The sequence below is a fragment of the Lepidochelys kempii genome, chromosome 11 (genome assembly GCF_965140285.1).
Source record: "Lepidochelys kempii isolate rLepKem1 chromosome 11, rLepKem1.hap1, whole genome shotgun sequence".
NCBI classification, from domain to species: domain Eukaryota; kingdom Metazoa; phylum Chordata; order Testudines; family Cheloniidae; genus Lepidochelys; species Lepidochelys kempii.
The window spans coordinates 59300515-59323847 of NC_136390.1; the positions used below are offsets into that span (position 1 = coordinate 59300515).

Here is a 23333-nt window from a genome sequence, read left to right on the forward strand (position 1 = left end):
CTGCTGCTTTTTTGGTCCTGATCTAGCACTTGTAACTCAGACAGAACTTCCATTGAAGCTACGAGGGGGTGTTTTTTTCCTGAGTTACTAGGACAAGATCAAGCTCTTTATCCTTATGTGTGGCTGTGGTACGTCATGGAAAACCTATGGAAAAATACTTTTCCCACTGACTGTTCGAAGCTGAAGGTTTTGGTTTATGTTTTTGGGAAAGGTAACTTTCCTTAGATTTCCCATAAAGTCTATGTTTTGATCAATGATCTTGACTGAATATATGACAAGTCCGTTTGAGATTATTAGGAGTTTATTCTTGTCGTATGTAATTTATCCTAGATTTGCAGCTGGGTCTTGAATATGTTGTCTGACACTGATGTCATGATAATTCCAGCTTTCTTAATATAGCCCTTTCCTCAGAAAGAATTCTTCAATCTTATATATTCTGTAGATATAAATGTATGAAGTGTATCATAAATATAATACACACTGAAGTGCATAGTACACCCTCCAACACAACTTCAACAATAATGTCCCTTTCTGTTACCAGTTTGGGAAATACACAAAACTAGTTTTCAGAGTTGCTACAGTATAGATACAGCATCCCATTCAATTCAGTTTAACTGCCTGTTGCATGCAAAACGCCTCATTGGCTCACAGTTTTCCACCTCTCTGTGGAGTTGGCTTTGTTTTGACTGAACCTTTGACCAAAGTTTGTGCCTGATGCGGTAAATGTTGCTACTCCTGTATAGTGGATAGAGCTGTTAACTCTTTATTTATAACCTTCTCTTTTTGAAAAATCTTGTGTGATATTTAACAAGGTGTGATTGTACATTTCTGGTAAAACAGAGAAAATATGCCTTCTTTTTAACTTTTAGATCCAGAATGTGAACAAAGAAAGATCATTAAATGGACAACATGCCATTCAGAGTAAGAACACCCTACCTGTTCTTTCATTAATAAAAAGACCAACTGTGTACTTCTTTGTATTAAGGGACTAGCTTTCAGTGGTGCTGATTACCTGCCACTCCAATTGATTTCAGTTGAAGCTTGTAAGCACTCCATATGAGCACTATTTTTTAATATTTACTCATTTTATTAAATTTTCCAGTGTCCTTCATTTTAAACATTCTTTAAAGCATTTGGGTGACAAACTATCTAACTTACTGGAGTAGAATCTAAGGAAGTAAAAATGACGCTTTACTGTTTAAGATAATAGAATTAGTCTCCTTCAGATACCATCTATATACCAATGTGGGAGATATCACATTAAAATAGGATGTGGTACTATATAAAGCCTGTAGACCTGAGCATTACCCACATAACTGGTGTTTTAACTCTTGATTAGATGTGTCACATAGTTAGACCAAGGATGGGATTCAGTACAAGTACTATGTGGGAATCTAGAGAGGTCAGAAAGACCACAGGAAACATTCCTAGTGAAAAAGTTGCAAACTACATGGGGAAAGGAAAGGAATGAGATCCAGTTTACTTTTTGCTGTTAATTTAATGGACTATGCTGCCCATAAAACAATATGGTTGCATATGTTAAAAATTCATGTAATCAGTGTGCCTATGTGCTGTTTTTCTTGGGTAAAGTTTTGATGAAAATACACAGATCATTTAATTAAGAGGTCTATTTATGTGGAAAGAGAGAGGGAGAGAACTACAGACGTGGGTGTGGGGGCAATCTTACCTTTGTATTGAAGAAGCAGAACAAAGTAGATTAGATTGGATTTTCAGGCAATTTTTCTGTGTATATTTTGACTTGGGATAAATGAGGAAACCACTGTATTTGTTTCTGTCTCTTTTCATTTATTTCCCTGTAATTTGTAGTGTTTGTAAAATAGTACAATACTTCTAAATTCCCATGGAGTGCAACGACAGAAACGAGAACTGATCCAAAACATATTTCTTATAAGAAAGCCAAGTTAGAAAAAAACAAACCCAAACCAGCTCAGCCAATTAAAGATGAGAGATCTAGGTAATTAGCCTTTTTAAAACAGGGTTAACCATTGTAAAACAAGACATAACTAGGGCTAACTTATTTCCCCACTTCTGGGTTTCCTATATCTATCTGAGCTGGCCCAGAAAAGCAAAGTGAACTCTTAAGTCTGCAACGTGTTACTATCTTGGCTAATTTATTGCTTGTGAAAGGTGCTGAATTGAAGCCCTGGAGACTGATATCCTCTTGTTATCCACCGCACTGGAACAATATGAGCAACAGCAGTGCAGGCATCCCTACACTGAGAGAGCCACGAGCTGCCACTCTAATGGGACCCCTGATTAGGAATGTGCAAGGGTAGCTGTGTTTCCATGTGCCTTTAATCCTTGGCATCTCTGCAGAGCCTGCCAAAAGGGGTGCCAATTAGTGGCAATAAGATGTAGGTTTTATCATGGGCACCGTAGTCCATCAGGAACTAGGCTGAGACCTCCAACTACTTTCACATGTGATGCTTTGCGAACATTCATAGGCCACTGTTCTGCCAGCGCACAATGATTTTCAGTCACTAGTAACATGGGCTAGGTTCACTTGAATTTTTTTGTTTTTTTTAAACATGTAGTATGTATTTGCTCGGATAGGAATTAACAGGGCTGAAGGAGAGAGATGTTGGGTTACTTTTTTATTTAATTTTATTTTGAAAGAAACCTCACTAATATCTGCATACTAAAATATCACGTAAATGCTGAGAATCATTATATTGTGTTCTGTAACCACAGCAGAACCAGTTCACACATCAGTACAGGAATCGGGAGCCACCTCATCTCAGGTGAAAAAAAAGGTATATATACACTTTTGTGACTGATTTTTGAAGAGACATCCTCCATTTCCATGCCTGGAAAAATGCATAATTGCATACTACTTGTGCATTTTTGGCAGGGGATTACTGTATGCTTTATTGTTAGCAAGGGAATACTATTCATGGGGGAATTCTGCACTACTGCGCGCCTGCAAATTTAATGAGCCCTGCAGATTTCTAATTGTGGAGAAAAAAGCTTCTGCCAGAATGTTGCTGCAGTTCTGCCTGTTGCCCACCAGAGGGCACTTTGGCGATAGCCCTAAGCTGCAGCTCCCTGCCAGTGAAGGGAAGTGCTTGCAGGGCTTGTCAGGCCAGGTCAGGAGTCAAGGGCTGTGGGGTGCTAGGGAAGGGGCTTATAAGGGCTAAGGGGGAGGACAGACTGGGGAAGGGGCTGAATGGGAGTGGAGGCACAGGGCCACGGGGGGAGGGGTAGAGAGCTATATAGGGACAGGGGAGTGGCTGGCTGAGGGCACAGAGACATGGGAGCAGGCAAGGGGGTGCAGAGCTACACAGGGACAGGGGAGTGGCTGGCTGAGGGCACAGAGACGCTTGGGGATGGGGGAGGGATACAGAGACACATGGGGACAAGGGCAGGTATGCCTGACTGAATGGGAGAGGCTGGGGTTAGCCAGGGTCTGCGTGGGGGAAGCTTCCTAACAATCCCCCCACACACACACCAAAAAAAACCCACCACAAAAAAAAACAACCATTCCATACTTTTCCCATCCAGACCCAACAACCCTCCAAGTTCACACCCAGGCTCCTTCCCAGCAATCTACTTCCCTCTCCCTCAGCTCCTCCGTTACCCCTGACTCTCCCAAGCCTTTGCACCGCTTCTGAGGGGTGCGGGAAATATGGTTCTGTATTGTAGTTTAAGTGAATTATTACTGAGAGTTCATTATTAATATGCCTAGTAAGGAATCTGTTTGTCAAAAAAAACATTTCCTGAATCTTTTTTGTTGTCTGTATTGTTACAGACATACTTGCTGACAGGTATTTTGAAATAAATGATCAAAAATAATTGAAACTGGTGTGATGATATTGTGTTATTTTGACAAATAAAATATGCATAATTTTAAATTTTTTGTTGCAAAATTTTAAATTTTTTTTGGCACAGAATTCCACCAGGAATAGAATATCTGTAGCAAAGTGGTGGTAAACTTGTTAAAGGGGAGGGATTGAGTGAACTGAACTGTAGTTTTTCCACAAGATGACTGCTCGGTAAGGAAATACATGTTATTGTAATTAACCATGCCGCTGCAGGTGTATAGAACACACAGTTGTTCCACTTCCTGTTAGTGTGGCAATAAAAAGTTGTCCAAGTCCCATTGTGTACAGAGAGAATTGACAGTCTCTCCATCAGGGTCATTGCTGTGAATGGCCATATGATTAAGAAGATTCTTCTTAAGTTAAAGATCTGTCTGCAGTAAACAGCTTTGCAATCAAACTTGCCCCAACTTTCCTAGAAAGTCTGGGTCACACTCCGCATTTGTTTATGGCTTATGATGCAACTCCATTAAAGATAGTGAGATTGCATGGAGTGAGGGGCCAAACCAAGGTAATAGCAGTGCCAAATAAAAACCATGCATCAATGCCTCCGGAACCTTTCCCATCACAGAAGTGAAGTATGTCAGTTAGAGGGACATCTGCAGCACCTCCACATACATTTCTGCCAGCCACTTTGTGCACAGCCCACAGGGTGAGAGAGGGAGGGGGCAGCTCTGTGTGGGAAGGGGGTTCAAAAGGAGAAGGTCTGTGCACTGGAGGAGAGAGAGCGCAGCAATGAAATAGATATTTGCTCTTTTGCTTTTCTAGGTGTACGATGATCAGTACAGAATGCAGAGTCGGCCTTTGGGGATATGCCTGATTATAGATTGCATTGGCAATGACACAGGTGGGTCTCAAGAACATAAAATTCTTTGCAGCTCTACTCTGCAGCATGTACAATATTGTAATGTAAGGATTATGATTGGCCAGACTACATTCCGAGTGTGCAAGTGTGTGTTGCAAAACAAAGGTCAGATCTCATTGGTCATCTGGTCTAAAATGTTGTTATTTGGTACTATTATTTGGTGGTGGTTTGGTTTTACAGTAGTGGCTAAAGGGCCCAGCTGAGATTAGCAGCACATTGCCCTCCGTGCTGTAAATACACATAGCAAGAGAGTCTCTGCCCCAAAGATCTTAAGCTGTAAATAGACCAAGAACAGACCAAGAGGAAGAAAAAGGGTGGAGTCTCTGGGAGGGAGTGACTTGCTCAAGATCTCACATCAGGGGCAGGCATAGAATGGAAGTTTCTTACTGCTTTTAAAAATAAAAGCAATAGTGCACTTCAAACAGTGTGCTTACATTGGACAGCACATGTCTTGAGTAGCTGAAGGCACAGAACCTTTTATTCATAACACACCTGGGTTTCTGTCATATCTCAGCTTAGCAGAAGCTGATATCACAGCTTTAGAGGGGAAGGAACTGGTTTCTTTAATTTCCTCTTGACATTTTTGGAAGCATTTACATGTAAAGTTGAATTCCATAAATACCCAGGTTAAAGTTTGCATTTTTCAGACAGTCTTTTGAAAAGGTCCATGTGACAGACTCTTGCGTAAGCAAAAATCTCTCTAGGGCTTGAATCATGCCAGTGGAATACACGAGTGGCTAAAAACAGAAAACAGAGAATGCTTGCAATCAGCACCAATTCAAGGCTAAGGGCAGGCGGAAGGAGGGGGTTTGTGAGCAGCTCTCTGCTGTTCCTTATTATTAATGGTCTAAGCGGACAGACCATCTTTCTATAATGCTTACACTTTTCTTCACACAATATTTGGAGAATAGTAACTGCAAACATGGAGACGCAGCAGGATCTGAATCTGGCAGGCAAGTGGCATCTTAGGCTGACAGATGTAAAACAAGAAATTCTGATAGCCACCATATGGGGATTCTTGGAACTAGAAGTCATAGGCGGTGGAACTAGGAGCAATGGCGTAGCCAGGTGGAGCGAACAGGGGCAGCGGACATAAAAAAGGGTGCCACCCGCTTGTACACATCGGGCGGCGCTCTGGGTCCTCGGCGGCCCTGAAGGACCCCGCCACCGAAATGCCGCCGAGGACCCAGAGTGAGTGAAGGCCCCCGCCGAGCCGGAGCGCGTGAAGGCCCCTGCCGCTGAAGACCTGGAGCACCGCCGGGTGAGTAAAAATTTTAAAAAGGCACCTATAAATTGAAAAGGCGCCACTGGTGCCCAGAGGGGGAGCGGCTGCTCACCCCGGCTTCGCTACCTGCTGGGAGTGCTGGGGGTCCTGCTGCGCACCCTGGCTTGATGTGGGTTCCATCATATACGGGGTTTACAGTTCAGTTCAGTGGCTCTCCGCACCCCCACTATCCAAATTGTGCTAGCACCCATGCTAGAAGGGACCCAAGGCCTTACCCTGGTGCAAAAGGGAGAGTGAAGGGAAGGTTCTCTGAATTTTACTGTATACGAGTTCCCGCAGCTACAGCTTGTGTGGCATCCTTCGAGATTGCTGTGCCTTTCCACTCTTCTAAAGGGAGGCAGAAGTTGAATAGGAAAAAAGGGATTTGTTCAGAGCCATGAAGGGAGAAGGCCTTGCCTACATTCCTGACGCTTGAACCACCTGTGATAAAATTAAAGAAAAGACTAGAAGGAGGGGCCTGTGTAAATGATTATGCAGCTGTGCAAGTGGCCACATAATCATCTCTGTGGTACATAACATGAGCTGGTGGCCGTCTGAGTTTGAAGACAGCCTGAAACAATAGTTTTGAGAGAAGCGTGAGCTACTCATTCAATGGGATATTCATGCTGACGCCTAATTATGTGAATTTAAATGTGAACATTAACTATTTCACTGCTCATCCTTTTAGCAGGAAAAAGGCTAATGTATATCTCTGGTGTTCAAGTTCGTGGCAGTGAACCGGGATGACCTTGCCTTCTAAAGGGCTTGGGGCTCAGCTGCACCTCTGCCAGGCTTAGCCCACTTTCCCAGGTGGAGGGACCAGTCAGGAAAGGGCCCGTGAGGAAGCCTAGGCTGAGGAGCTCTTAGGGAGAAAGCCAGGGAGAACAGCCTGCAGTGAGCAGGAGCCAGTGAGGAAGGCCACATGGGAGGGAATCCCACTAGGAGGAAAACTTCAGCAGGGATAGGACTGAGAACCCTGCAGTAAGGGTATCAGCCACTAGGAAGGGAGGGGAGAAGGTCTGTATTGCATTAGCTTGGTTCATAGCCAGACTCCCCAGAGTGGAGGGCTATTGGGCAAACACCCATGTGTGAGTCTGGGTAACTGGGCAAGAAAGGGAAACAGAGTTAGGGCAGGGCCTGAAGCGAGATCGTGTACGTCCCTGCTCCGGTTAAATATCTGGGCAGCTGGTTGCTCTGGTGGAGACAAAATTATTCAACCCTCCATCTCCTCCCCCAAAAATGGGGAATGAAAGGTGAGGGAACCCTCCCCACAACCAACAGCCCCACTGACTCTTGCTGCCAAAATCTCTGGCTCTCATTCCCCTCCCAACAGCTCCCACTGCACTGTTAGCGTTGGCAATACTAAAACCTGTGGCATGTGGAAAATGTGAAGGCTGCATAAACAGAACTGAATTTAATCTCAGAATAAGGAGTATAAGGGACGGATACTCTGCAGGTGAGAGTTGTGTGTTTGTGTTCATAGTGAATGAACTAAAGGTCACGCTACAGAATTACCACTTTGCTGTGCTGGAAGCTCCCTCCTGCAAGCCTCAGGAGTGGGGAGCTGTGTGTGGCAGCAGGCTTGGGTTGGGATACAGAAGATGGGAGGGGTGGAGGGCTAAAGAGATCCCCTATTCCCATGATAAGGAGGTCAGTGAGGAAAAACCAGATGCACTTAAATTGGCGGCAGATGGAGGTGGAGGCAGAGGAGTGGGCTCTTAAGGTGTGGAGGAATTGAGGCTGTTTTTGGCCCTGCATGCAGTCCTGCTCTTTGTGGCCCAATTTAGCAAAGTACTTACTGAAATCCCACTTACTTCAGTGGAATTTAGGCATGGGCTTAGCTTTAAGTGTGTGCTGAAGCGCTTTGCTGAATAGGGTGGTTTGTTGAATGGCAGGACCTACCTTCTTACAGCAAAAGTGGATGTGGGGAGAAGGGCAGAGAACTGGAGGGAGAGAGAGAACTTGTTGGGAGGGCAGAGAGTAGAGGGGGAAAATGCTATAAAAATTCAGGGTCCCTCGTGCATAAATTTAGATCTCCTCTGCCACATAAGACATCAGACCTTGTGCAACACACACACACACACACACACACACACACACACACACTTCTAAATGGCTGTTACTCAGCAAACACCCCATACTAAGGAAATGGGCACCGGGCATCGGGTCTAATAACAACAAATCGAAGAGCCCTAAACTAGCTCTGCCACACCTGCTCCGTATGGACAACTCAGCCCTGACAAAGGAGCAAAACTGTCCTTACAGGAGCATGCTCCAATCAGAGAATGTTAACTTGGTAGAGCAGGGTCCTCCATAGCCAGAGGGGGCAAAAACGGGTTAAATCTTCAGAAATTGGCATTTAATATGCACCGGCAGACTATGCCTGTATGCACAAAACGGCTGTCTGCATGCACAAGTACTTGTTCTTTGCCTGTGCAAAATCCTGCAGTAACACAGCTGCTTGCACAGCTTTTTTAGGTCTCTCAGGAATAGTTAAATGTAGAGGATAAATTTTCTATCATCACCTTCTGGAAATGGGCTGTTAAATAGACTTGTACTTTATGCACCCACCCGTATTATGTTAATAGGATTACAAGGAGGTTTGACAGCGGCAGGGCATATGACAATGCCTACATATAGTTTAAGAAGGGTCTGATTATTCTAGAGACCGTGTGGTGAGATGCCTGATTGCAGAAGTCAGATGTTTTCAGGCAGAGGAGAAAAAGGGTGGGAAGAACTGCTGGGGGACAGAGCTGCATCTGCCATCAGCAGCGGATGGAGTGCAACTGCCCAGGAGTTATTCTGAAGAGACTGCACCAAAGTTGGAGCAGCTGCAAATGACACAAAACACAAGCAACACCACTTTATCATAGATTGAATAAAATTCAAGCCCAGCCACCAATGGCTAGATTCTAGGGGATCTTGGCTTCCTTTCTCAAATCAAGATGGAAGCTGGGATCTATATTTGCAGCATTTCTCTGGCAAAACAATTCCACCTTCTCTGCCTGGATTTTTTAGTGATAAAGGATGTCGTTAAAATAAAGTGTTTGCCGTGTCTTGGGGGGCGGGGTTTCTGCCACTGGAGTTATATGGAGCATCGGATATTGCCCCCTTAGATCTCTGCACCCCTGGCTTTTACTTTTCCCCTTGTTCAACCTCTAATGTGAAATAGCTCCATCCAAAGCTCACAGCATATTTTGCAAAGACAGAATAGCATGCAATTAGAATGTCAGCTGTAATTAATTAAATAATGTGTATGTGTAGGTTGCTACAGATAAGCGTGTGTTTTTTGTGGACGGATACACACACACTCACACTCTCTCTTTCTGCTAGGAATAAACTATGTAAAAGACACTCAGATTGCCTGTTTGTACATGCCCTACATTGGAATAAATATATCTGATTGTTGTTAACTAAGAAACAAGGTATTTTTAGGGCTAAACAGTATTAAAACGATTCAGTCTCTTGAATAAAAAAATCTCATGGGGCTAAACCTGATTTTACCTGAACTGTGCACCCTCTTCAACATTCAACCTCCTGAAGAGGTGGTGTTCCCCCCACATGGCCCTGAGAGACTGCAGCCTCTTGTTAATCGCTCAGATAGGGATGTTGCTTTTCCCATCTTTGAATGAAGCATCCTGGCAGAACACACAACTAACTGTTGATGCCTGTCAGCTTTTCTGAACAATAGATTTAACTGGCTGCAAAAATCACTTCCATTTTTCCCCACTAGTTTTTAAAATGAAAATATCTTAAATTTGAAACATTATTCTTTCCCTACTTAAAAAACAAATGAAAAACCAGCAACAAAAAGAACCCCACACAACCCTGGGAAAGTCTTTTGCATTATTTCACATGATCAATCCATTTCAGAAAGTGAAAAGAATATTACTGTCTCTGTTTCTCCGCTCCTCCTAGTGAGTGAGCTTGCAGAGCTATTCCTTTAGCTCACTAGGTAGAGCGGGGTGGCCAGCCTGTGGCTCTTCAGGAGTTAATATGCGGCTCCTGCTATAGACGCTGACTCCAGGGCTGGAGCTACAGGTGCCAACTTTCCAGTGTGCCGGGGGGGGCTCACTGCTCAACCCCTGGCTCTGCCACAGGGCCTGCCCCCTCCCCTGAGCCTGCCGTGCCCTCACTCTTCCCCCTCCCCCCCAACCTCCTGCACACCACAAAAGAGCTGATTGGGAGGTGTAGGGAGGGAGTGGGAGGCTGATCCACAGCGCTGCTGGTGGGTGGGAGGCGCTGGGAGCGGGGCGGGGGGGGCTGCTGGCGTATTACTGTGGCTCCTTGGCAATGTACGTTAGTAAATTCTGGCTCCTTCTCAGGCTGGCCACCCCTGAGGTAGAGGCTTATGTTTTTGGTGTCGTAAGTTCTGGTCTCCATGCCAACTCTGTGTGGTTTGCTGGGGATAATAGCATGTACAGCTATTGTTGGCTACAAGTTACGTTCGCAAGTAGCTCAACCCCCTTTTCTTTTGCCAATTTGGGACTTCTAAATTTCTGGGGGCAAAAAGCAATCCGACTTTATGTCTGTAAAGTGCTACGCACACCTGTAGCGCTCATAAATAATAGAAAATATTTTAGAAAATGTATCTGGGGAATGTGGTTAAGAGAGAAAACAGGGAGGTACAATTCTAAGTGATTTGTGGTAGTTAATGGTTCAGTAAACATTAAAAGTTACTTGTGGTTTCAGTCTCCAAGATCTGATTGTCTAACATTAGCCAATGACCCAAAAATAGTTCTTCAGAGCCTAAAATGCTCTCTTGCAGTATTGTTCAAACAGACAGCAGAGTTAAAATCTGATGTCCTCCCATGTCTGCAGTTAACTTTTGGCATAATTACGAGGTTTCATTTGCGGTGTTCTGCCTTTTGTTGATGAGAACGGTCTGTCAGTTGTCTCTCTCTAGAAATCTTTCTTCACCAGGTTTGTGTGATTTAGTTGACTCCACTGTCCATTCTTCCTTTAGCATTGCAAGGATGAATTAATGCTGTGTCTCATTCCAGCAGCTGAGCTCTGTACCTTGCCTCAGCACCTCTTTTTAGTTCTGTCATAATAGCCACTTTGAGTAAATTTTCACAGTTAGAGACGGGGAAAACCCCTGTTATGCTGTCCAGCTCAGCTCCCTGCCCGTACAATTTTGCTCTCCGTAGTACGCTGTCTCTCATTCTGTCCAGCCTGATTTTAAAAGCCCTAAGCCACTTCTTTTGGGACTCTGGGCCTGATCCAAAGCCCACTGCAGTCACAGTTTAATGCATCTCACATTTATGAAATACCTGTGGTGACAGATATGGCAATTTCCTGCAGTATCCTTGAGAAACCTTGTTGAATTAAGCTTAAGTATCATTGGAGTCAGTTGTATTAAATGCAAAGTTTATGTGGGTGTGTGACCTCTCTAGGGCGGGAAGATAGGACGTGTGGCCTGGGAATGTAGTTCAGAGGACTATATTAAAAAAGTGCCAGACAAGAATGGACTTTTGGGAAAATAAATGTGAAATGGATTTCCTGGGAAATACCTAGAGGGAGGTTAATGCAACTTCCCCACCTCCAGTTATACAAAACCTCAGCCTTCTGAAGTTACACCCTGATGAGTGGGTCATTGTCTGCTGATTACCTGCTCCCAGAGACTGGAGATCAAAGGCCTTACCTGTATAAAGAAATGACTGAATTGCCTAGCCTGTGTTCTGGTTCTGAGACAGCTATGAACTTATAAACATGGGGAAAATCCAGCTGTGGGTTTTGAAGGTCTGACACCTACCAGAGCCCAAGATTGGAGTTGAGGTGACCTCTGGTAACCTTCCCAGCATGTGTGCGGGTTCTTTTATTGTTTTTAATGTGTTTTCTCTGTAATGCTTTCACCTTAAGAATAAATCTTCTTGCTTAGAAAGGACTGTGTGGTAATTTGTACCTGGGGGTGATACATTGGTCATAGCCTCTGGAGAGAAAGCAAAGTGCAGATGCTGACCTTTTAGGCAATCTGGCTTGCTGTAGGCTGACAACTGTGCAGCCTCAAGAGAGAGTGAGACAGGTCTCTGCCCAGAAAGGTGATGGCTGAGGAGCTGGGAGCCTAAAGCAGGTGCCCTTGGTGAAGGAATACAAGTGCACTTATCCTGAAATTGTGACACTTTCCTCATATTCAAGATAGTATGTAGACATCATCATGTGTGTAATCCATTGTGACACTGATATCACTGCAAAGACTCTAGATTTTGGCTGAATTTCTTTAGTGAAACAAACCGCTTGTTTTTCCAGTAGTGAAACACCATGATATTAAGAGCCTTTCAACATGGCTGATATTCACTGAGTGAAATACATTCACTTTAACAAATTCCTTCTTCTTTTTCCAGATATACTGGAGGACACCTTTAAAGCTCTAGGCTTTGAAGTTCACTGTTATCGGTATTTAAGTGTGGAAGCCATGAACCAAACATTCCATGAAGTTGCAAGGCTGCAAAAGCACAGAGACTATGACAGCTTTATTTGCATATTGGTCAGCCGGGGGAGCCCTCAGAGCATCTTCTGCACAGACCAGACCTTTCCTGGGTACCCCTTGGATCGGGTGAAGAATTTTTTTACTGGAGACTCATGCCCTGAACTCCTAGGGAAACCAAAGCTCTTCTTTATTCAAAGCTACATTGTGCCAGCAGATCAGCAAGAACCCACCAGTCTGCTGGAGGTGGATGGGAATGAACAGAAAATCACTGCCAATACCAGAAGACCTTGGAACTGTAGTATTCCCCCAGTAGCAGACATCTTTTGGAGTCAATGCAAGGTGGATGTGTCTGTGCTAGAAAGGTCACCCAGCTCCTCCTCCTCTTATCTATGCTGTCTGGCTCAGCTCCTGCGCAATCCTCATAAAAGGTAAAAAAAAAACAAACCAAAAAAACCCTTTTCATTCAATTTATTGCCCCACAGCAAGAGAGCTGAGGTTTCATCCTGCTTAGTACTACAGAGCACCTTGGTGATGTGAGAGACAATAGAGGAAGATGGTGCCAAGGTCTGGAGGGTTAGTCTAGGTGGGCCCAGACCTACAGGGTGCAGGCCAGGTACTCTAGAAATGGGGTGGAGCTTCTAATTCTGGAGCGGAATATAAGGGTAATCCAGAGCTGGGGGTTGCAAGGTTACTTCCAGCATGGGAGAAGAAGGTCCAGTCCTGGAGAGGATATGTGAACAGTCAGGATTCCCATGCTGTTCTCCTACCCCCAACAGACATCCCCAACAGGCTATTGTCCAAACTGAGAGTTGTCTTTAAATAACAGAGTCCTTAAGCAGTACTGTACTTAGAACTATAAACATTTAGCCAGAGCTGCTTGCTGGTGTTTTGTTGTTGTTGTTTTTTTTTAATTTCCCTGCAGGACCTCTTGACCTTCCCTTTTTAGTTCAGTTTTCCTCAGAGAGCCATTTATTACTCTGAGTTGAAGCTAAGCTAAAGAGATCCCACCTGGTCTGGCAGCCAGGTTCAGTGTGAGTCAGCAGAAAAGCTCTGCACATCCCCACAGGGTCCTAAAATCTAAAACTTGGTCATAAGATGTCAGGAATGGAAGGAGTCCAGTCCTCCATGACATGCTAGTAAGTTTGTAGTATAAGAGATCCTGTCTGATAAATGCATATGTAACCTCAAGTTTGTGATCTCTACCTCTGGTATTAAAGACAGAGATTGGAAACATTCCTCTCGCTGAGCCTGGAGCTGCTTGTCCTCTGGTGCCGCCTTAAGTTAAAAGGGATGATCTCCTCCATTCACTTGTGAGAATTTTATTTCTCTCTTTGCAGAAAACTCCCCCTATTGGATATCCATATTGAGCTGAACAGCAGAGTGTATGATTACAACAGGACCTTGGATCCACAGCAACAATACTCACTCCTGCTACAACACACCTTGAGGAAAAAACTCTTTTTTCCCCCCAGTTAAAAGCTAATGGAAATTGCATGGGACACGATGTTAAGACGCGGATATCCATGTGGGCTTTTTCTTCAATTGTCATTATTCCAGGCATTTCTGAAGTGCCTGAGTTGCACCAGAAGTCCACAAGTAGTTAGTACAGCTCACAGAGCGCTGGTGTGTTATGCTCCCACTTAACAGACAGGCTCTCACATTCTGAACTAACTTCAGCTTCCCAGTGGTCCCAAGATGTAGCCCTACCTGAAGTGCTTTACAGTAATCTAATCTCTCAGTGACAAAAGCCTAGGTAAGGGAAGCCAGACCTGCCTCTGAAATAAAAGGTCACACTTGCCAAACCGGGCACAGATGGATAAATGTGCTCTTTGCCACAGCTGACCCCGAGTATCCAGCAGCAGCCCAGGATTGGATTAGACTGCTAATCTGTGAATCTGGCTAGCAAATAACCGCCACGTTTGACCAAGCAGAGGAGTTTTTGTAGCTAGCCCCGTTCCTCGGGCTGCTTGCTCCCACCCTTCTAACGTTATTTCAGTCCCATCTAGATTGAGCCTCAGCCAGCGAGACTTAGTACATGCTCCAGTCTCAGGCAGAACCAAGTCACCCATTCCACTGCACCTTCAGACTCAGTCATAAGGGCAACGTACTACAGACACTGCAATCTCTTCACGTGCACAAGGTTCAGTTCTCCTGTGCCACTGCATTTCTACAAGGCAAAAGACCTCTGCTTAGTAATTTTATTTTTTTTTAATTACCTTCTCCATTCCCTAAGGGAACAATAAGAGATGGGATTACCATAAGTGTAACAATTCCTTTCCCTTCCACTATCTACAAGGCCCTGATCCTGTGCGCTCTGAGGCAAGTGAGTGTGCATGTGAGTACTTTTGATTGACTCTCAGTCTTTTTGCAGGATTGGGGCCTGGATGAGTCATTTTTAAGCTTCTGTCACTGGCCTGACTGTACTTCCATCCATGACATGGTCCCATCTCCCCCCCCCCACCCCAGTCTACTTAAAGTAAGTAAACACACAAACCCTGTTGGGAACTATTTAACTTGGTACAGCTTCCTGTGTAGCAAACAAACTAAGGCCTTGTCTACCCTTAAAAGGTTTTCTGGTATAACTATACCAGCAAACTCTCCTAGAGTAGATGTAGTTGATATCAGTTATACTTGTTGCTGATATAGCTTATGCTAGTTCCCCTAGTAAAATAAGCCATGGTTGCAAAAAGGACATTATTCTTGGTATGCCTGCATCACACAAGGGGCTTTTGCCAACAGCTATGCCAGCAAAATATAACATCCCTAACTGACAAAGCTATGCAGGCAAAACTTTTAAGGGTAGACCAGGCCTAAAAGAGGGCTGCCAGAGGTGAAATGCTTGGTAGCTTGGCCAATAAGTTTGTTTTAGAAGTGGCCATTCTGCTTCCCAACCCCACCATGTATCACCTGCTGTGGGCTTGGCCATGACTTTCAGTAACACTCCCTTGAAGCCAGACTGCTTTTAACTTTCATCCAAAAAAAGCACAAGCCTAGAAACAGCTTCTGCAGTCGAAACAGTGGAAGTTTAGCAATTAGCCCAGTGTTGGGCAAAATGTGGCTGAGGAAAGAAGACTACGGAGATGCTGTAGAGAAAAACACATATTTATTTATACTAATATATAATTTTTGTGTAATAGAAATGTGTACATATATAATACATATTAATATCTTTATTTTGTATGTGTTCTAATTTTTTAAAGATTAACACTTTTTGTTTAGTTTGTGTTTTAATTTCATATTCATTCTGATTTTATGCATATTATATATAGAGGAGGAAATGAGAGATTGTGATAGGAATAAGGGGAGTGGTTGGTAAAAGTTTGGGATGAGTGTGACTCATGCCATGTTGTCAGCCCACCGCCACCCAGAGTGGAGTCCCTCCCTGGACCCTGCGCGGCTCGGGGGCTGGACTGGGACCAGGACCAGGACCAGGACAGGAGGAGTGAAACTTCCACGGGCTCGTGGAGGGAGCCAGGCCGAGCAAGGGAGATAAGAAGGGGAGGACTTAAAGTGACAGTGCGCTCACTGTCTCACACTTCCCTTACACACAGAGACTGCCTCTCATGAGTCACAGTCCCCCAATACAGATTGTCTCACACGCACACACTCACTTCCCAACACCCACTTACACAGTCCTCCAACACACAGTCAAACACAAACACACACTGGCTCGCTCTCTCTCACACACACTTGTATTGTTGTTGTTATTACTGCTTGGTACTTCCTGTCAAAATGCTTGTGGTGAGCCAGGAGTGACTAAGGGCTGCAGGAGGGCTGTGGCCTCTGGCAAGATGCAGCCCCTATGTGACAGCGCAAAGCCTGTCTGGAATCACTGCTGCAGCATCTGCTACATACAAAGCTTAGTGTGTGTCAGCTATTCTGATCGCTGTCCCTTTACATTTATCAGATACAAGCAGCCCTAAAGGAGCCATTTTTGTAGCTGGCTGATTGCTGTATTTCCTTCCTTCACCGCTGTTCTATTTAGGCTTTTTCTATCTTCTATCATTGATTTGCTTATACACCTCCTAACACAGAGGTGGGCAAACTATGGCCTGCAGGCCACGTCTAGCACACGGGACCGTCTTGCCTGGCCCCTGAGCTCCCGGCCAGGGAGGCTAGTCCCCGGCCCCCCTCCCTCTGTCCCCACTCCCCTGCAGCTACGCCACTGCACGGACAGCGCTCTGGCCCGCCGCTCCTGTTGGGCAGTGCAGCAGCATGGCTGACTCCAGCATGGTAAGGGGCGGGGGGGTGGATAAGGGGCAGGGGATCCTGAGGGGCAGTCAGGGAGCAGGGAGCGGTTGGACGGGGTGGAGGTTCTGCAGGGGAGGGGCAAGTAGGGGACGGGGAGCAGAGGGAGTTGAATAGGGGGTGGGAGCCCAGGGGGCGGTTAGGGGCAGGGGTTCTGGGAGGGGGCAGTCAGGGGTCAAGGAGCAGGGGGGTTGGATGGGTTGGGGGTTCTGAGGGGGCCGGGAAGTGGGAGGGGGTGGATAGGGGGCAGGGGCCAGGCTGTTTGGGGGGGCACAGCCTTCCCTAGCCGGCCCTCTATATAGTTGCGCAACCCCGCTGTGGCCCTGAGGCCAAAAAGTTTGCCCACCCTTGTCCTAACATTAGGGCTCTTTCCAAGACCGTCTTTCTCCAGTGCTGTCTTAATTAGTGGATCAGCCATGGATCCTGTGCTTTTTTTGTGAAGTATATGTTAATCTCTCTATAGCCGTGTAATGCGCTGTTGAATAGTAAGTTCTAGTTGTATTTATTTTGTCAGTTCATTTTTTTATGTCTAACTTTGAATAAATTAATATTTCAAAATTAATGTCCTTCAATAACTTGATGTGTAGAAAATGAAACATTATAATAGACAGGAGCAATTTAAATCAAGGTGATTTAAATGTATTGGGGTTCTTTTTAATCAATTTGAAAACGTCTGCTATTGCAATTTTAGATCATAATTTAGTTTATTATACATCCTACATGCTGTTTTTTTAAATACCACTACTGGTAGAGTCTCTTGTTTGAAATGTACAAAACTGCCATAGGCCTAACCACCAAAAAAAAAAAAAAAAAGGCCCTGCTCTTGCAAACAATCAGTTACACAACTTTATTTACATGAGTAGTGCCACTGACATCAATGGAAGTACTCATGTGATTAAAGTTAAACAAGTCTTGAAATAGATTAATAAAGTGATTGAACTTTTTTATATATACACACAAGGCCAACGGTTTCAAAAACAAGAACCCAAAGTTGGGCTCCGGAATCCAAGAATGGGATTTTCACAGTCACCTACGCAATTTAGGACCAAAAGTCCGCTTTACTTCAGGCTGCAAACCATGATAGAAGAGTATAACACGGTCAAAATGTAAATATAGCCTGGGATATTTGTTTATCAATGTTGTGTCTGAGTAAGGATGTTAATGAGGCCCTGGACTTGTCTTTTTCAGCATGAACAGGCATTATAAATGAAAAACTTCTTAGTAGAAAGATCTCTGTAAAATCTGAAATTGTACTAACAGAAAACTAGTTAAAGAAACAAGCACAAAACATCCACTTTGGCAATCCAAGACTATAAAATAGGAAGGAAGTAAAGAACTAACAACATGAAAATAAAAAATATCTGAATTAAATGTTAAAACTTGATTTAAATAAATATATTTATTTACATTTTAAACATTGGATTTTGTAGTTTTAAAAAAGTACAAATGACTTATCCACCCGGCTACATAGTAACCCCAGTTCTTTCCTTGCTTACAGGAATGCAAATTCCATCAGTTTCAGTGAACCAAATCTCTGCCTTCCCCTCACATATAATTCCCAGTGGAGTTACATCAAGGATAGGAGCCTTATGGTGTGCAGAGTGAGGGGTCACTAATACAGACCCACCAGAGCCCCTGGCGAGTCTCTTTTCTCTGCAACAGTGAGGGCTACAAAGTTTTTTTTTTTTTTTTTTTAATGGAATCTAGAACGTCTCTCAAAATTACATGATTCCAGCAGTTGGGGCTTCAAGAAAAAGAGCAATTATCAGGAGGCTTATGATCAGATTGTGAGAGTTGGCAAGGCAGATGTCATCTGTATTCAGTGTTTTCCTCAGGAAATGAAATTAGGGGAGGGTGTTTGAATTTAGAGTGGGGTGAGGGCCAAGGGGTGAGACCGTGCAGGTGAAGGTGAGCTGTATGGCACTATAGTAAAAACTGAAAAATGTTTCATAACCATTTTATTAGATTTAACTCATGTTTTAAAATCATCACACAAATTAAAGTTGGCTACTCAAGCCTACTATGAAGCACTACATCTACATCCTTCTTGGTTTCTTGTAATTTTTCACAACTCTGTTAGTGAACTTCTCAAATGCAGTGCGTTCATCTTTAATGGCTTCTCATGTGTCCGGGTACTTCCAGTCCTTCATGATATGTTCATGATCAGGCAGAAAGCAACTTCCTTCAGAACACAAAATTCTATTCAATGAGGAAGAAGAATGCTCAACTGTAGCTGTTGTGACTGGGAATAGCAAGAGATGTACATAAGAATGGCCATACTGGGTCAGACCAAAGGTCCATCTAGCTTAGTATCCTGTCTTCCAACAGAGCCCAATGTCAGGTACTTCAGAGGGAATGAACAGAACGGGCAATCATCAAGTGATCCATCCTCTGTCACCCATTTCCAGCTTCTGGAAAATAGAGGCTAGGGACACCATACCTGCCTATCCTGGCTAACAGCCATTGATGGACCTATCCTCCATGAACTTAACTAGTTCTTTTTTGAACCCTGTTATAGTCTTGGCCGTCACAACATCCTCTGGCAAGGAGTTCTACAGGTTGGCTGTGTGTTGTGTGAAAAAATACTTCCTTTTGTTTGTTTTAAACCTGGCACCTATTAATTTAATTTAGTGACCCCTAGTTCTTGTGCTATGAGAAGGAGTAAATAACACTTATTTACTTTCTCCGCACCAGTCGTGATTTTATAGATCTTTATCATATCTCCCCTTAGTCGTCTCTTTTCCAAGCTGAAAAGTCCCAGTCTTATTTCTCTCTCCTTGTTTGGAAGCCATTCCATACCCCTAATAATTTTTGTTGCCCTTTTCTGAACCTTTCTGAATTTCAATCTATATATCTTGATTGAATTCCTACTTCTTTCATCCCAGGAAACAGCACAAAGTTTGGGTCAAACCACTAGAGATGATAAAGAAGAAGTGAAAGTCAAATCTTCATTCGTTCGTCGTATGACATTCCAATCTATGTTCATATTCTCTATTCTGTCCTGATCACATGGCAGCCCCTTTGCTGGTAGTGTTTCACTCCACTCAACAGTTGATGTTTTATAAGACTGGCATCTGTAAAAGCTATGCAGAGGTTGAGTAGAATCCAGAAGTCTCTGTTGTAGATCTGTAAGAATCAAGTCTATATACTTTTTCAATGGGCTTAACAAACACTTCTTGTCCTCTTCACTTAAGGATTCAATATAAGAACCTTCATTAGTCAACTTCTGGAGTGAAGTCTTTGCTTCTTCCAGTATGATTGATCCAAGTGTCGCTTCTCTTTCTGGACAAAGACCTACTACTGTTGTAGCAGATGCCTGGATGGCATTGTTTAATGACCCAAATGGTTTCATCAGCAGACTTACGAGAGAGAGAGAGAGAAAGGTGATAGTCTTCTCTGAACTTAGTAGCAAAAGTAGTTCATCAGCCTCACTACTTAGATCCATCTCATCTTGGTATATACTTTCCCAAGCCAGTAATAACAGTTGCAGTAATTTTAAAACAGCCAAGGATCACTCATGAGAAAGCCCAGGGATTTCTCAGGTTGGACTAATTTGATCATCAGTCCCAGTGTATCTTCTGTTTTCCCCAAGACATTCAGTCCTTTTGGACTCTTGCTGAAAAAAAAGACTATAACGAAGACATGAAATGTATGGCTTTTTAATGTCTTTTGAAGATTCTGCAGCTCGTACTAGTGCAAGTTGGAATAGATAGCCTCTGCAGTGTGTATAGTAGAGATTAGGGTTACACTTTTCGTTGAGCAAAGTTTGTATTCCACTGTCTTCCAGAGAAATTTGCAGCTCCATCAAATGCACAAGCAGAGACATCTATTTGGGGTTCAATTTACAAGCATTTAACTCTAAGATGTGGGTTGTCACAGATGCAGCCAATGTGTCTTCTATAACCTGAGCATCGAGAGAGGCATCTATTGGCCTACCACTGACATGAAGATAACCACAATGACTTAATACTTGATGCCCATTTGTATTGGTGCATTCATCAGCCATGTATGCACATTTTTTTAATGCGGTGAGAGTTCTTCACTTTTTCAACTGCTGAGTCCTTCACTGTTGCACCACGTGCTTCTAGCCAGTCAGTTGAGTTTCTTGCAGAAAGATAGTGAGCATTTGCCAGTCTTGTTTGGAACCAGTTCCAGCTTCAGAATGAACAAGTGACAATGGATTTAACATTGGCCTCCAGTTTATAGTGTGTGGTATCTCTTGCTTAAATAGAAAGTACGATGCGACAGCCATGTTTGTTTGCATAAACTGTGTTTATGTCTCCAGCATTCTCAACAGCCTCATTAAGTACTTCTAAAATTGGCTTTTGCAGTGACTGGCTTCTAAGGTTTTCTGCATGTTGCTGCAGGCCAGAGGCTTGGTGTTTTGCAGACTTTTCATGAAGGTTGTCCATATTGGCTTTGCTGATCAGTCTGACAAACCAAGCTCCTCCATTTTTACTATATAAATCCATGGTACGCTCACATCTTGAATATTGTGTGCATTCTGGTCACCTCATCTCAAAAAAGATATATTGGAATTGGAAAAGGTACAGAGAAGAGGAACTTAAATGCTTAGGGGTATGGAACAGATTCCATATGAGGAGAGATTTAAAAAACTGGAACTTTTCAGATTGGAAAAGAGACTACTAAAATGGGATATGATAGAGGTCTATAAAATCTTGACTGGATAAAGTCAGTAAGGAAGTGTTACTTACTCCTTCACGTAACACAAGAATTAGGGGTCACCCAATTCAATTAATAGGCAGCAGGTTTAAAACCAATATAAGGAAACACTTCTTCACACAACGCACAGTCAACCTTTGGAATTTTTACCAGGGGATATTGTGAAGGCCAAAACTATAACAGGGTTCAAAACAGAACTAGATAAGTTCATGGAGGATAGGTCCATCAATAGCTACTAGCCAGGATGGGCAGGGATGCAACATCATGCTGTGAATGTCCGTACCCTCTGTTCACCAGAAGCTGAGAGTGTATGACAGAGGATGGATCACTTGATTGCCTGTTCTGTTCATTCTCTTTGAAGCACCTGGCATTGGCCACAGTTGGAAGACAGAATACTGGGCTAGAAGGACCATTGGTCTGACTGTTTGGCCATTTTTATGTTCTTATGTAAAAATAAATTATAACATAATAAAAATGTTTAGTACATAAATCCCCAAGATAACAACCTCTCAAAATAGTGACCATGTGAGATAACTACCTTGGCAAATAACGCATTTTAAAAATCTTGGCCTACTAGGAAATGTATATTTCTATAAGTTTCCCAGTCACAAATCTAGCATTCTGGAGCAAAGTCACTAAAATATAGTCCAACAAACAAATGTTCTTTTAACATATCTCTCCCTTCTCCCTCCACCCCCCCACCCCCATTCATAGTTGTTGTCCTTGGTCAATGAAGAACCAGAGTTCAGAGGTGCTTTCACGTGAGTTCACCTCCCACTCTGGGGGGTGGGAGGGGAGAAGGCACCTTGCTCTTTCTTTCAGCCACTTGCCCTCTGGGCACTCACTCTGGCAGTTGTTGTGCATCACTGTTCGCTCCATTGCTCCATCTCTGATGGCCCTGCGCAGTCAACTCTGCTGTCACTTGTCACTGTGACCTCTGCAGTTCAGTTTCTTGAGGTTCCACCTAGCTCTCAATGTGGGAACCTCACAGCAAGTGCAGGCTGGGTAATCTCTTCCACAGAAACACTGTCCCACAGCAGGTTTAAGCATTTAGACCCGATTATCAGTGATTTCAGCTCTAGTGGACACTTAAAAAAACAAAAGACTCTCTATGGAGCCTAATCAACTCTATCTTCAAACAGGATGGGGGCAGATCAAATAGTGCCTATAACTTTTAGGCAGAGTCCACACCACCAAGCAAAACACCTATCCCCACCCTCTCTCCACTAGGATCTGGCATCCCAACCCCCTGTTTAGTGAGTGCAGTTCAATTGAGGGTGACCTGTGTTTAATTTGTAATGAAAGAAGTGCCAGCACTCAAGCAAGTTTTATATTCATCACTGATGTGGCAAGCCCAGAGGTCCTGGGGCTATGAACTGCCAAGCCTAGAGGTGCCAGGGCTCATTGATCACTGGGGCAAAATAGCTCTGTCTGATGGATACCTTGGCAGAGTAGGTGTGTTCATGTAAATACAGTCTGGCCCTGAAGCTTTTTCTCTCCATCCCCACTAGCTGTCAGGGGAGAGCTCATTCAGACCTTGCTTACAAATTATTTGAAATGATAAAGTTGGCCAACATTGCTGAAATGAATGGGCCAACATTGTCATAAAAAACAACAGCTGTATGAGGAAGCTAGTCTTTGTTTATATTTTTCAAACCTATTATGTTTTTTTCAGGTACAAGTATTTTATCATATACTGTATATGTTTTGAAGTGTATATTAATGTTTCAATTTCCATTCAAATTTGTAACCAACTAAGTTGGCAACACTGGGTATGCAGTTGATCACTGGAAGGGGCAGGGGGATGTATGGAAATCTGGGGTACGAGGTGTAGGGAAATCCCTGCCGATATTGCTGAGTACAGCAGAAAGCTTTGAGGGAGCCCTGTTGGAAACGTTGGACAGTACTCACTGGTTTACAGCACAATGGCCCTATGCTAACCTCAGATTGGGGAACATGTGCATGGAGTCTGCATTCAAGTTTCAATTCCTAGCTCTGCAGCCA

General features: G+C 43.7%; 1 protein-coding gene across 4 annotated transcripts in view; it reads left to right on the forward strand.

Annotated features, from left to right (window-relative positions):
• CFLAR (CASP8 and FADD like apoptosis regulator) overlaps window positions 1-15571 on the forward strand; it is a 35759-nt gene extending 20188 nt beyond the window's left edge. For all 4 annotated transcript variants that reach the window (XM_073306397.2, XM_073306396.2, XM_073306395.2 and 1 more), the window contains 5 exons: window positions 870-921; window positions 2713-2774; window positions 4608-4686; window positions 12313-12826; window positions 13736-15571. In XM_073306397.2, the coding sequence (XP_073162498.1) occupies window positions 870-921; window positions 2713-2774; window positions 4608-4686; window positions 12313-12826; window positions 13736-13874 (846 nt within the window). In that variant the 3' untranslated portion in view covers window positions 13875-15571. The remainder of the gene's footprint in view (window positions 1-869; window positions 922-2712; window positions 2775-4607; window positions 4687-12312; window positions 12827-13735) is intronic.
• The last annotated feature ends 7762 nt before the right edge of the window (window positions 15572-23333 follow it).